Here is a 15,547-nt window from a genome sequence, read left to right on the forward strand (position 1 = left end):
GACCCCTTGTTTACAGAGTTAGCTTGGTTTTTTTTAATTGTCAGCATGCCACAAATTGTGCTTCTCCTTCCTGGTCTGATGAGAGCCTTGTATATGGGTAGAGGGTTAAGATTTTTTAGCACTTGTATCAAAGACAGCTTGCCTGATACCAACTGGTACCACTGGCTTTATTAGCAGGAAGAAGCCATTTTTCCTTATCTTCCTTAATTGCTCAGAGTAAGATTTTGTTTGAACCCTTTAAAAAAAAAAAATATATATATATATATTGTTTCATCTGAAGAAGAGTAGAAGTAGCCCTGCAGGAAGAAGGGGTACAGAGTCAGCTTATCAAGCTGGGTTTCTGTGGAATGCTGGGCATTTACAAATATTAACACATTAAAAAAAAATAATTGCTCATTTTAATAAGTTAAAAACATCAAATGTGTATGAAGCTACTGCAGGATTTCTGCTGCAGTGGGGGCCAACATTTTTGGCAGGCATGCCACAATGTAGCTTAGCATCCTCCCTGACTACAGCCTGGATCCCCTTCCTTTGCTTGATTTGCTACTCTGCTTTTTGCTTCCTGCCCTATCTGCTGCTGTGCAACACAATGGTTGCCCATGCCAGTTGTGGCACAGGTGCTGCAGGTTGGCCATCCCTGTCATAGTGCATGCAGGGGTCTGCATATTTAATGTTTCTGCTTGTTGCCTGAGAGATTGAGACTTGAATGGGCAAGGAGCTTGAGCCATTAAGAATGGGGCTTCCCAGGCAGCATTTATCCTCCTGCAAGGCAAAGGGGGAAAGGTTCGACTACCTAAGCGCACCACAGTCTGACAGCTCTCATGAGCTCTAAACTCACTATAAAGAAAGAGAAGGATGAAATCATTGGTAACCCTTATTCAATTCAATTTCAGGCAACATAAACTTTACAATAAGGAGTTGTATGCTGACTTTATCGCTGCTCAGATTAAAACATTGTCATTCTTGGCTTACATTATAAGAATTTACCAGGTAGGTTGTGTTAAAGATCTTGTCACTGTTTTATAAAATAAGTTCTGTTGTAGGGCAGCACCCACAGAATAAGTAGGAAAGGTTCATTTGGGGTTAAGAATGGAACAGATTTGTGTAACAGTTTGGAATTAGAAGTTTATTTGGAGTTATATATATATATATATATATATATTTCGTCAGAGTTTAAAAAATAAACTTAAATCCAAAAGTTTGTAGACCAAACATTTCCGCTACAGAAGGCACCTCCAGACCATTTGTCTGCTCAATGTAATTTTTTTATACATGTAAAATTTAAGCAAGAAAATTGAGTCTAGTCTCTGCAACCCTAGAACCATACGCCAGATCTTTAAGCTGAAAGAGGAAAATCGGTGAATTTCCATCAGACATGACACTCTCTGTTACTATATAAATATACAGAAAACTTAAAAATGATATGCAGTACAAATATAATGTATTTACTTTGCAGGATTTGGTGGCTAAGTACTCTCAGCAAATGGTAAAAGGAATGCTGCAGTTATTGTCCAATTGTCCAGCAGAAACGGCACATCTCCGAAAGGAACTTTTAATAGCTGCTAAGCACATTCTAACCACTGACTTGAGGAGTCGTATGTATTTAACAAATTTTTTTAGAATGAACCTAAAAATTGTAGATGTCTCAATTTGGCACTTACTTTTGTTTTTTTTTTTTTAAACCAGTAACTGTTATTGATTCTTGTCTAGTTACTTAGCTTGGGTTATTTTGTATTCTCTGTTCTTCAGGTGGTGAAGTTATTGAGAAAATGATAAACATAGTGTCGTGTTCCTTCCCCCCCCCCCCCCCCCCCCCCCCCCCCCCCCCCCCCCGCCCCCAATATCTTCCTTTTGTTCCAGGCTAGAAAACTGTGCTGTCATAGAGTGCAATTTAGAATAAAACAGACATTTTGGGCAGAACTTTCCATTTTTAAAACTTATGCACTGCCTACTTATTATTGGTGATAAGCACTTTATAGTAGGGCCTATTCTTGTACGCATGTATGTGTTTAGGAAAATAAGCATATGATTAATCTGGTATCCCTATTTTCATGGTGACTTTTCAGTCTGGGGAGGATTGGTCTTCTGGCTGGATTGCTCTGTTTGAGAGTAACTTGCTTCTCATAGTTTTAGTTGTTGGTTTTCATCTTTGCTGTATGGGTTCCTTTCTCCTGCCCCCCCCACACTCTTTGCTGTTGTCCTTAGGGTTGACCCACCTATTGTGATGCCAATTAACTGACCAAAAAAAAGGATACATGCATTCACTTCTTGTGTGCAAGTCTCAGACTAAAGTTTTAAATGCGACTAAAAGCAATTTTTTCAATTCTGTTTTAAAATCTAAGTGCAATTTAGAGACCATACATATTTAATTATTTTTATCTCTGATGCTTCCCATTTTTAAAATAAAAACAGCGTTGTCATTTTGCAAGACTAAAACAATAAAACTTAGATTCAATTTTCCAGGTTCTAAGATCCTAATTTTGTCTTGCACCTCTATTAAATCTTTAAGTGAAGTGTGTTTTAATTTTTAATAACCATCAGTGAATCTTGTTAGTGTGTACCCTGTATACTTCACCTTAACTTTGTTACTGCACATTTTAATATAACAGAAAGCAGGAAAAAACCAAGAAGATTGTATTGGACGTGGAGTTTACATACTGGCTGCTTTCTGTGCCTGCCTTGAGCAATAGGCCTTGATTTTCTTCTCCTTGCTTAGCTCTGTCTTTTATGACCATTGCATCTCTTGAGCAAGTGTGCTATTGTCAGACTTGTTTACATCTCCATCCTGTTTCTTTCTGGGCTCAGATCTTCAGTTTGCTCCACTCTCTGTACTAGCCTTGAACTAAACTCTTCTCTTTCCACATCAGTCACCACCACCATGGTATTGTATTCCTCCTATACAGTAGTGAATCAGTTGTTTTTGAACTCTTTATCTTATTTGTCTCCTCTCATAAAGTAGCTAGTTTATTGATTTGTAAAGACCTTACGAATTGAGACACTCCAAATGTGTTAATTATTATTGCATCTCTTTACTCTGTCTCTTCCTTAGATTTAAGCTCTCCTGCAACAATGCAAGCAACTTGTCTTTCCTCCCCATGTATGCATAAGCACACATCTATGGCCAGTTAAAACAGACTCCATTGGCTCCCTGATCATCTAAGAATCAGTTCAAAAGTGCCACCCTTAGCTTCAAGTATTCTTCATGCCTTCCTAACTAATAGACATTTTCTTGCTCTTCCTACTTGACCCTCTGATTAGCAGTGGACTTCTCACTGTGGTTTTTACACAAATGGGACACTAGATGAACCAGCCTTCTTAATGGTTTTATTTCTCCTTGACCATTACTATGTTGCCTTTATCTTCATTCCTGGACTTTGTCCAGACGTTAATTGTTCACCTTGGCCTGTCATGTATCATGCATCTGTCTATTTTGATGTATAAGTGGTTTGTGAGAGAGATGGTTGAAAAATTAAAATTGTACTGTGTAATAACACCCTTGAATGCCACTCGTTCATTTAACAGGGCTTGGTTTTTTTTTTTGTTTTAACTTAGAATTGTTTATTATAAGCAGATGCCTTTCTGTTGACAACTGTAATTTTTTTCATTGTACCAATTTTATTGCTTAAAATACGTGTTAAAATATGCTGTTTAAAGGAGAAACTGATTGCAGAACTTATAGTTATGTAAATGCTGTTTAGTAAATGCTGCTGAGTAGTAGACTACACATATTGTATTTTGGGTTATGTATATTAGCTAAATGATGCAATGCTTAATTGTTTTTGGTTTTACTTATCTTTCTGGTGATATCTATACTTTTTTTGCATTATAGAATTTATTCCATGCATGGACAAACTATTCGACGAATCTATACTAATTGGCTCTGGATACACTGCTCGAGAGACGCTGAGGTATAATAGAAAACTGGAGCATCTGTGAATGCCAGTATTGTGTGTGTTTTTTTTTTTTTTTAATGGTGTTTAACAGAGTCTGTAATGAATGCATCTATGATTGTGTGGTCTCTGAGTATAAGTGTATGAGTGGAGAGTAAAATGAAAGATGTGGGCAAAAAAACTCTACTTCCTTGACTAGCAGGGCTTTTCAAATACACTTACTGTGGGAAAGAAGAAATATTAGGGGGTCAAGATTTTTTTTTCTGGTTTCAGCAAAATTTACACTTCCATTCGTTTGAAAAAACAAAAAACCAAAACCCTAAATAAACCAGTTGCATCACGTTCCTGAAATGATAGGTAGCAGCAAAGTGAAAAGTTTGCATTCAGTTTTAAGTTGGTAACTCAGCGTACAGCTGAAAATTATAAATACATTTTTAAAGAGAATATTTAATGTGCTATGATCTTAGTTCAGAGATTTTCCTACCTTTTTATGCACAAATGATGGCACTGAGTTTCAGTCTTGGTAGGTAAGCGAGAGGGATTAATTTTCATGTATTCATCATAACGATGTTAGTATTATGAAACAAATAGTCTCTCAGTGATTTAAACACTTTAGTTTCCAAACTATTTATGAAGCAAACCTGATTTTTTTAAAAGTTGTTTTTTTATTTTTTTTTGTTTAGTGTTTTATGTATTTAAGTTTCTTTGTAGGTTAGCATGCTGGGGTATCAGACTGTTGTGTGAGTCTCCTGTTTTGGATGGAAGGGGGAGATAGTTGGGTTAGCATCAGATGAAGTGAACTGTTGTTGATGAACTTTTATGCATCTCTGTCTATAAAGTTTGCATCTCTACCCTGTATTCTGTATGTAGTGAGATGCACACAAGTGTTACTGCTAGACAAGCTATTATTTTTTTTTAAACATAGTTGAATAAAACCTGTTTTTTTAAAAAAAATCAAACTCACATTTGCAAATCTATAACCTTCTTTTGCTGGGGAAAAAACCCACAAATGTTATAGCACAACAGATGCAGCTGTTGTGCCCTTAAATTGTTCCTGTGGGCATACGGTTTGCAGAATAAGCGTGTTTCTGTGTATAAACTTATTTAAGTTTGGAAATTACTAAAGGTTCATGTAAGTGCATTTAAAGAACATTTCTGTTGGTAACTAGGTTGTAAAGTGGAGGAATAAACTTGGGGAAGGAATATTAGGTGTAAATAAGTTCTTTGTACTCTTCTCCTATGTGTAAACTGTATACGAAGTTTATACTTTTGTGTATATATATGGGTAGGTTAAAACACAATTTTAAGTGTGACTATTCACTTGTGATTAGAATTTTAATACCCTTATTATATCTATAAAAAGCTATTTTAAATCAGAATAATGGCAGATTATAGCTATATAATACATATGATATTTGCTTTTTATTTTAGACCTCTTGCATACAGTACTCTCGCAGACCTGGTACATCATGTCCGTCAACACTTACCATTGAATGATCTGTCCCTTGCTGTCCAGCTGTTTGCCAAGAACATAGATGATGAGTCATTACCTAGCAGTATTCAGACAATGTCTTGCAAGCTTCTGCTGAACCTGGTAGACTGTATCCGTTCCAAAAGTGAACAGGAAAATGGCAATGGCAGAGATATTCTCATGCGGATGTTAGAGGTATTAATTTGCTTGAACAATTTGATGTAGAATGTAGATAAATATTATCCTCCGAATCTCTTAATCTTGCCAAGTACATATTAGTAGGCTCTTTTTTTCTACTTCCTGAGACTAGGGGTCATATAGGAATAGCCAGACAGAATGATATGATCTAGTCTTGCACTTTGCCTCTAGTAGTGGCTAGTTCCAAATACTTCAGTGGAAGACGTTTAAACTCCCTTACATACCTTGTGCAGTATCTTAAGTTGGAGAGGAATTGTTTTGCAACATGGGCCTGTGTTCAGCAAATGTTCCAAAGCAGGGCTGTCCAGCTTCTAAGGGACCCAGGGCCACATGGTGCACAGCCCTCTGGGCCTCCCAACCATGCAGGGTGCGGCCCTTCCAGCCCTGCAGGCCACCTGGACCCCCCTTTTGGCAGCAGCAGGAACAGTGGTGGGAATCGTGGCCAGGCAGGAGCCCCCAGGCTCTAACTTAACCCCTTGTGGGCCACAAGTTGAACAACCTGTTCTGTAGTATAGGAATTGAATTCCCATTCAGGTGGGGGTGCTGGTGCAGAAAGAGAGGGTCTTTGCATACTCTTAAACAAAAATCTGGGTGTATCTACTTTTCCCCCTCTGCCTAAACATGATCCTTCTAATTCCCTTATAACTCCCATCTTTCCTATTGAATAGTGGATGGGTATCACTAAAGGAACAGCTATGGTGACCAGTTTACATGCTAAGAGTTCTGATGGTTGTACTGTACTGAGCACCTTTTACCTTTAAGGGCTAAGCATGATTGCCCTACAAGAACTTGTTCACATTAAGCTTTTTTGGGGAAAAAAATCTCTCACCACTGTTCCAGTGCCAGTATGCTTTAACTGCTAGCTGCAGCCATAGTGCTAAAATAAAGTTCTCCATATGGACCCGCTCTGAGTTCTGTGATGCGTTTAGCACAACAGTTGGAGACTTTTACAAAGCTGTGGCTTGGGGACCAACAACAGCTGGTGGGGCTGTGTTTGGGTGGGGGTCTTGGGAGGCTGCCACTAATGGACATATCCATCAAGGTCCAGGGGCCCTGAATTCTGCTGGCAGACCATGCTCCCTCCCCAACTAGTTTCAGTATCCAGTAGCCTGCTGGTGGGCCAGATGGAACAGTTTTATGGGTTGTATGTTTGACACCCTTGACTTATGTGCATAGCCTGAACCATGCCTGCTAGAGTTTAGATCTGGCTGCCTCTGTATTTTAGGCATCACTACTTCTGAGCTAACAAGAGGTACTATACCACTAAGGCTTGGCTAGGTTTAGACCACAGCTGGCTTTAATTTAGGGATGGTAAGGCATAGTATTCTCACCCTAAATGTAAATGTGTCTGACCTTCTATGTAAGAAAAAAAGAAAAAAATGTAAATGCTAGACCGGGGGGGGGCAATTATTTTGGCTGGAGGGCCGCTTAATGAATTTTGATGAGCTGTCATGGGCTGCAAGAAGGGTAGCCCTGCCCCTTGACAGGTGGCCCACCCTCTGGTCACCATCCTGGGACCGGAAATACTTCTTTTGGGAAGGGGGTTTGCCATCTTGGAATCAGAAAAAAAAAATTATATACTAAAAATTAAACATTGACAATAACATTTTAATTTTATTTAAAAAATATATTTCTGTTCTGATTTTGTGTATTTGCATCGCATGTATAGAGGTGATTGCATAATACCTCAAAATGAAGTCTTGCTCTTCTATATTGTGGGGGGATGTGGGTGGGTTTGTGGAGGGCTGTGGGTATGGGGGGAATGGGGGTGTGTGGAAGGGGAAGGTGGCTGGGGTGTGGTGTGGTGGGATGTGTGCATATAGCACTGGCTCCCCCCAGAGGAGGTGTGTGGGTGGGGGAAGGGAGGGTAAGTGCAGAGAGGGGTGTGGGGTTTGTGGGGTGTACGATTGTGTTTGGGGGAGGGTGTGGTTTTGTGGTTTGTAGGGGAGGATTTGTGTGTATGGTGGGGGTGTGCATGGGAGCCCCCCCCCCCGAGCTCCCAGTACTCCTCCCCGCCCAGAGCCCATGTGCCCTGTGGTGCCTCCCTGCCACTGCCAACAGTGTGCAGCCCCAGCCCTGTCCCACTCCCACTCTGGACTCACCCCAGTGGGAGCAGATCAGCCAGAACCCATGGGCACAGCCCTGACTCCAGCCTGCCCCATACCTGCTCTGCAACACCTGCCCATGGCGTGGTGGCTTTCTAGGTAGCCCAGGCAGTGGCAGCTCCTGTTTGTCCCAGCCCCGTGGTACTGGTGGGGATCCGAGCACACAGCCCTGACCTGGCCTGCCTCACACCTGCTCCAGACTCGCCTGCACTGAGCAGCGGTGGCAGCTGGGCAAAAACTGTTGCTCAGCGTGGGTGGAAAAGCGGCTCCTTCCTTTTGCCGCTGTTGGGCCCTTCCTGCTGCAACTGTCCTGTGTCTCTGCCATCATCACTGATGCTTTCAGGCTGCCCAGCGGGGCAGCAGTGGTAATGCAGAGCAGCTGCAGGGCAGCCCAGTGTGGGCTCATGGCAACTGCAGCAGGAAAAGCCTGGCAGCGGTGAGGGGGTGGCTGCTTTTCTTTGATTCTGAGCAACAATTTCTGCCCAGCTGCTGCTGCTGCTCAGCACATGTGAGTCCAGAGCAGGTGTGGGGTGGGCTGGGTTGGGGCTGTGCGCTTGGGTCCCCAGTGGTTCCATGGGGCTGGGACCAGTGGCGGTAACTGGAAGGAGCTGCCACTGTCTGGGCTGCCTAGGAAGGCAATCCAGCTGCAGAGCCACCCCAACCCCGCTGCGTGCCTAGGGGGTGGCAGGACGCGCCACGGCTGGACGATGCCTGAACCAGGCAGGGCCGTGTTTTGCCCGCCCTTGCGCTAGACAATATTGTGCATTGTAGTGGGTTGGCAGTGGTTATACTATATTCATTATTTTGAAATCAGGATTGGTCTTCAAAATAAGAAGCATCAGTCCTTTTTCTCGTGCCTTTGTATTTTCTGCTTGAAATTTCATACTGTGGCATGGTTTCAGTTCTTTATGATTTTTTCTATTTATCAAACTGAAATTTAACATTTATAATAATAGTCCATACATTTATATGAAGTAATACAAAAATATGAAGGGTGAAAATACAATGCCTTACCATCCCTAAATTAAAGCCAGCTGTAGTCTAAAAAGAGTCTAAAGTTTATATGACAGAATATTAGGAATATGAAGCAAAGAAGTATAGAATTGTATATACTGATAGTGTGAATAAAACAGTCATAATGATGACAAAAGAGATCTGCAAGTGTTACTTTAGGGGATTGATCATGGCTTTTTTGAGTTTTGATAATTTTTTTTGATTTTGTTAGGGGTGCATCTGGAAATTTTGTATCTGCCTCAAGCTATGGGTTTAGTTTCCATTTTAGATGTCCTTTGAACTGACAAATTTTCATTTTTAATATTTAATATTAAAGCAGGTTTATAGACCCATAGACTATAGGGGTTGGAAGGGACCTCAGGAGGTCATCCTATCTCCTGCTCAAAGAGGACCAGCTCCACCTATATCATCCCAGCTAAGGCTTTGTCTAGCCAGGTCTTAAATACCTCCAAGGATGCAGAGTCCACCATCTCTCTGGGTAACCTGTTCCAGCATTTTACTACCTTCCTAGTGAGAAAAGTCTTCCTAATATCTAACCTAAACTTCCCTTGCTGCAACTTGAGACCATTGCTCCTTGTTCAGTCCTCTGTCACCACTGAGAATGGTCTAGCTCCATCTACCTTTCAGGTAGTTGAAGGCAATTAAATTCACCCTTAGTCATCTTCTCCAGACTAAATAAGCCCTGTTCCATCAGCCTTTCCAAGTCCTGTGCTGCAGCCCTCTAACCATTTTTGTTGCCCTCCCCTGGACTCTTTCCCACTTTGTCCACATCCTTTCTGTATTGTTATAGTATAAGATATATTAATTATGGTTAAATATAGGTTTGTTAGTTTTATTAGCATTATGAGCATTGCTTCTTTGAGGCATGAATCTGTAGTTCTCTGATTTTGGACAGATTTGAAGAAGTAGTCATAATGAGATCAAATCTCAGTTGGGGGGGCTTCATTAGTTTTCAGCAAGTACTTTTTATACTGTCTTAAAGTAAGTCAAATAATTTATCACCGAGTCTTAGAAGAAAATTTTAACCATCTGTTGGGTCTTATTTTTTATTCACATTGACCCAGCTGGCCTGAGATAGTTTTAGAAATTCAGTCATGGTTGTATTTTTTTTTTTTTCCCCCTTCCTCCCTCCCCACTTCTTTTCTTGTGCTCAGGTGTTTGTTCTGAAATTTCATACCATAGCACGGTACCAGCTTTCTGTCATTTTTAAGAAGTGCAAGCCTCAGTCTGAACTTGGTGCAGCTGAAGCTGCTTTACCTGGAGTACCAACTGCAGCAAACACTGCTCCTGTTCCTGTCCCATCTCCTGCGCCAGCCACTCCTGTGGCCCCAGCACCGGTACCTGTGTTTGAGAAGCAAGGAGAGAAAGAGAAAGAAGATAAGCAGACGTTTCAGGTCACGGACTGTCGAAGCTTGGTAAAAACTTTGGTCTGTGGTGTCAAGACCATTACGTGGGGCATAACATCGTGTAAAGCACCTGGCGGTAATACAGTGTTAATTATATCTATATTTAGTTTTACATTTGCTTATCTAATAAAGGTGAAAGTTGCTTATTCTACTCTGCTTTTTTTTTTTTTTATAGAAGCGCAGTTCATCCCCAACAAACAATTGCAGCCTAAGGAGACGCAGATCTATATAAAACTTGTAAAATATGCAATGCAAGCTTTGGATATTTATCAGGTCTGTAGCATGACTAGGGCAACATCATTATGGTGCTTCTGTGTGTGTAAGTTCTGTGCACTGTATGTTCACTGGAATATTTTTTTGATTCATTTAAAAAAAAAAAATCCATGCAGGCTTTTGTATTATGGGCAACATTTTGGTGGAATTTTTTACTTTAGATTTGTATCTACTCAGGAATTTCATGAACAGAAGTGCTTACAAAGTGCTTCAGGGTTTGCAAGAATCAAATCTAGTGTATAAACAAACAGTCTAGAGCCCAGTTGCCTAACTAGGATGGGGCAAATAGGGCAGTTGCCCCAGGTGCTGACTTCGGGGGAGGAGGAGGTACAGCTGCTGCTGAAAGCCTTGCCATCACAATCACAGCAGCAACCAGAAGTCACTGGGGCCGTCCTTGTGCCCTGGGCACATGGGTATATCTCTTTGCTGCTGCTGTTAGCTTGTCTTGCTCATGAAGGTTTAGTGCTTAAAAATCTGTAAATAAAGAGTGTTACTTACTTAGTGCATTTTCTTTTCTGCTTTAGGTACAAATAGCAGGAAATGGTCAGACATATATCCGAGTTGCAAATTGTCAGACAGTCAGGATGAAAGAAGAAAAAGAGGTCTTGGAGCATTTTGCTGGTGTTTTCACAATGATGAATCCTTTAACGTTTAAAGAGATCTTTCAAACTACCGTTCCCTATATGGTGGAAAGAATTTCAAAAAACTATGCTCTTCAGGTATTATGGTTTAATTTTACAACAGTGAGACATGCATTTTACTGAACTCTGGAGGATAACTTAAAAAAAAAAAAAGTTCTTAACATTTGAAATTCATTTTCAAAGTATTTCTTCACTTGGTAAGGTCTGTAACAGTCTATAAAAAAAGTTGTGTGAAGATGAATTTTTTTCTGTTCTACTATAATTACTATCAAGAGAGAAACCTTATTTAAGCAATTCATGTTAATGCTGGAAGTATTAATGGACTGTATTAAATAAAAATGGTAGATTTTGATGTGTCTAGAAGACCATTAACTAGAGGTTTATTTATTACTGTTTGGATATAATTTTTTCTAAACTTTATTGTGATTTTTTTTTAACTATTCTAAAGAAATATTAAAGTTACACCAAACTAAATATTGACTTGTAGGAAAGTTGCTATGATTTCGTTTTTTTTTTTACCTTTTTAAAGATGACCTAAAATGAGTTGCTGATTGATACTTGAAGAGAAGTGATTTTTGTTTTTTATTTATTTATTTTCAAATTCAGTTATTCTTATGTTCGTTTCATAGCTTAATTGTAATTCTGTCTTCTGTTTCTTTTGACAGATTGTTGCCAATTCCTTTTTGGCAAACCCTACCACTTCTGCCCTATTTGCTACAATTTTGGTGGAGTATCTTTTAGATCGGCTGCCAGAAATGGGCTCTAACGTGGAGCTGTCCAATCTTTATCTTAAGCTGTTCAAGCTAGTTTTTGGCTCTGTTTCACTGTTTGCAGCTGAAAATGAACAAATGCTAAAGGTGAAGTTAATTTTGCCTAAGAGAGACTATTCTAATTCATGTGCAGTGCATTTTGTCATTTTTTTGGGGGGAAATATTGTGCTCCATGACCATTTTAACCTTTCAAAAGTGATACTTTAAAAAAGCTCTATTAATATTATGGGTTTATCATGCAAAAAACGGATAGAATAGCCTACTTATAAGAAACATTTTTTATGACTGACTGCTTAGTACTTGGAACTGTGAAGTGAAGTGGAAAATTCTCAGTCTAAATGATTGAGTGTATAGGTGTCCTGCTTTGGACTCCATAATGTTGAGTGACTTTCTTGTCAGGTGCCGTGTATCTTAATGCATTTTTTTTTCTTTTATTGCTGTAGCCACTGAGCATGTCTTTAACAAGTTTGACTCACTTTTCACCCTTTGACAGTAAAGCTTCACTAGCGCTTTTTCATGCTTATTTGTATCTAGCATTATGATGTAAATTCAGTGAGAGGGCAAGTTAATCAGAAAACTGAATTAGTGTGTGAACCCATTTGAAAAAAAAGTCTATTCTTCCAATAGCAAGGTATTGTTTAATCATTAAAATATCTTTTAGAAATGTGGGTGCTGTGTTTAAAGCACAAAAGGAAAGTCTCTTCTTGAATATAGTGGTATCTTCTGAATATATAGGCAAAAGGAAACGGGAAATTTTGTAATGCAGTGCTATTCATTCGTCTTTTCTCTCTCTCATTCCCTGTCTCCATGAAGGAATGGAAATCCAATATCAACAAATGTTATATGTTGGTGGATACTTAATTTGGATGGGGAAATCACTATAGAAGGGTTAGTTCAAAATCTGTGGGATGATGTGAGACTCCCAATGAACTACTAATTTAATCTTTTTTTTGGACATATATGTAATCTGTTTTATAGCAGAAGAGGATATTTTTTTAATATCTTAGATTGTTATATACTGCAAATCCAGTTTAAATGGTATGATTTACTGTCTTCACAGTTCCAAGCTTCCACTATATTTTTGTTTCAGCAATTGATGATGTGGCCTTGAGCAGACAATTTTCATTGAAAGATGAAAGCTATTCACAGCAATTGTGTAACCATGTACAGGGGATTTCAGATGTTCATAAAAAAACATAATTATTTTGCTGTTCATTCCTGGGATGAGAGAATCCTGGCATTTGCTGTCTGTTGTTAATACACAACACGATAATAATACACAATAATAACACAAGCTGCTAATGTCCTATGCTCTTTGAAGACCATTACCAGAATCTTTCATAGTTGTTAGGGACTGGAAGAGACCTTACAGATCATCAGGTCCAGCCCCTCTGCACTTGAGCAGGAAAGACTGCTGGGGTCAGATGACACCAGCAAGACACAATAGCATCAAGACACTTTTTTGAAGATTGCCTGGGTGGGTGCCTGTACCCCCTCTGGGGGGGAGCCTGTTCCAAACCTTCAACACTTGACTTGTAAAGAAGTTTTTTCCGTATGTTTGGTCTGAAGTGATCGTCAGTCGGTTTGTGCCCATTATTTCTTGCCCTCCCGTGGGGGGGCCTTGGTGAATAGATGCTCCCCCAGGCCCTGATGTACGCCCCTTAATTTTCCAATTGTGACTTTTTTTCCCCTTCCAAAAAAAAAAAAAGGTGCTCTTACTGAAAGTGAATTATAGTGCTTATGAAGGAATTACTTGCTCTGGCCACTGGGTGCTGTTCAAATCTCCTCTCCTTGTTGACCTCCACTGGATCTCTGCTGGTCTAACCTTGGGCTCTGTTCTTCAGGCTGGCAATTGTCTGACTTCAGGTTGTTTTTTTTTTAATACTGAAAGCCTAGAATATGTGAACGGGCTTCCTCCTGTGATTTGAGTCTTTGGTCTCCAGGATCAAGAACGATAAATTTATTAGATCTGTTCTTCTTGTTCTGTAATGATGATAGTGGTATTTTCATTTAGTGTATGGATGTTGTTCAGCAATATCAGTTATAACTGAGGTATGTTATGATCTCTCAAGTTAGAAGGCAAATAACTGTACCATACTGAACTTCTAACAGTTGTGGTGAGAGAGATATTTTACTAATCTTGATGCTTTACCCTTTGTAGCCCCATCTGCACAAGATAGTGAACAGCTCTATGGAACTTGCACAGACTGCCAAGGAGCCCTACAATTATTTCCTGTTACTTAGAGCATTGTTCAGATCCATTGGAGGAGGCAGTCATGATCTCTTGTATCAAGAATTCTTGCCACTGTTACCAAACCTATTGCAAGGTTAGAACAAATACCTGTTTTACTCTTTATTTATTTATTTATTTTGGATAGATGATGATATAGTTCTTTTAGACTGGTAAGATATTAAGCCTGGCAAATAGCTGCCAGGTTTTGAAATGTAAGTGTATTTCAATTTAAAAAATATTAATATAATTTATTTCCTCTTACTTTTTAGTTGCCTTGGTCTCCTTAGTTCTGCCTATTTCACAGTTCCGTTCTTTGTGCTTTTTGGGTTCCCATTGTGAGTCATGGGGTGTGTCTACACGTGCAGTTTACTGTGCAGTAGCTCATTTTACTGTGCATTAAAGTGTCGCATCAAAAACCGTGCTAATACACTAATGTGTAGTAAAAATAGGCTACTGTACATTAAGCGTCACTAAAAAAGCGTGTGCTTTCACTATGGCATAGTACTGCAGAGCAGCAGGGCAGCCTAATGCACATTTATTTAGTACCTCACATTAGATGTACTAAATTTAATGTGCACTAGCAAAAGCACATTAATGAGTGTTGGGACCATGCCCATGGTGGGCTTCCTCCTTACCTGCAAGAACGACTTAGAAGTAAGAGAGTGATGGAAGATACAGTGTGGCAAGACCTATAGCAGTATGGAGAGGCATAGGGTAGAGAGAATATAGCAGAAAGGAACTGTTTTTTCTGAAATTTAAAGTATTAGTGACCATTTTCTCAAGAGGAAATGTTAATTTAACAAAATCGGCTTGCCTAAAAGGGCATGAATGACTGAAATGCTTATCAACCAGAAGCACTGTGCTGTGCAGAAAACCAAGAGAATTACTGAGATTTAGGGAAGGTTGATCACAACAAATACAAAAAGAAAGCATGTTATCCATCTTTGGCTGTGTCATTTGGCTTCCTTTTTAGTTGATAATATATAAGTAAACCCATGTGTGTGGCACTGGGAAAAGATACATATCCAGAATTACTAGTTGAACTTAAGGAAAATATGAATTAAATGCCAGAACAAAATTAATTGTGCGGGGAGGGGTGTTTTTGTTTTTTTCATATAATTGTATTTGTTACTGACTCTTAAGTTTTTTGAAACATGTTGATGTACTTTTTAGTTTCTTTTTATTGGAGCCCAGATGTTTGTTTAAGCCCGATCAGATTAGTATGTATTTTTAATTTTATTGGATGTACAACTGTTGGGTGATATTCTCCTGTTCCAAGCCTGTACCCCAATTGATTTGAAGATCACAATTAGGTTACACCAGCACATGAAAAGGCTGTTTCATTGTGTTTAAATATTTTAATACCTGTTTGTATAATTTTTACAAATGCACACACGTAGGAGTAATAGACTTGTTAAACGACTATAAGCAATTGCAGAGAAGTTAGCTTTAACAAATGGAGCCATGTAAATGGTGACCTTAAGAAAATAGGAACTTTAAGAAGTCACAGAATCATAGAAAACAGTACTGAATCTGTTTTGATAAT

General features: G+C 39.3%; 1 protein-coding gene across 3 annotated transcripts in view; it reads left to right on the top strand.

Moving 5' to 3' along the window:
- The window catches only part of TRRAP (transformation/transcription domain associated protein), a 140,558-nt gene that overhangs the window by 13,164 nt on the left and 111,847 nt on the right, over nucleotides 1–15,547 (top strand). For all 3 annotated transcript variants that reach the window (XM_059716655.1, XM_059716657.1, XM_059716656.1), the window contains exons 11-19: nucleotides 894–990; nucleotides 1,457–1,595; nucleotides 3,830–3,908; nucleotides 5,322–5,556; nucleotides 9,833–10,160; nucleotides 10,260–10,357; nucleotides 10,882–11,076; nucleotides 11,664–11,855; nucleotides 13,930–14,095. In XM_059716655.1, coding sequence (XP_059572638.1) covers nucleotides 894–990; nucleotides 1,457–1,595; nucleotides 3,830–3,908; nucleotides 5,322–5,556; nucleotides 9,833–10,160; nucleotides 10,260–10,357; nucleotides 10,882–11,076; nucleotides 11,664–11,855; nucleotides 13,930–14,095 — 1,529 coding nt within the window. The remainder of the gene's footprint in view (nucleotides 1–893; nucleotides 991–1,456; nucleotides 1,596–3,829; nucleotides 3,909–5,321; nucleotides 5,557–9,832; nucleotides 10,161–10,259; nucleotides 10,358–10,881; nucleotides 11,077–11,663; nucleotides 11,856–13,929; nucleotides 14,096–15,547) is intronic.

The sequence above is a fragment of the Alligator mississippiensis genome, chromosome 13 (genome assembly GCF_030867095.1).
Source record: "Alligator mississippiensis isolate rAllMis1 chromosome 13, rAllMis1, whole genome shotgun sequence".
NCBI classification, from domain to species: domain Eukaryota; kingdom Metazoa; phylum Chordata; order Crocodylia; family Alligatoridae; genus Alligator; species Alligator mississippiensis.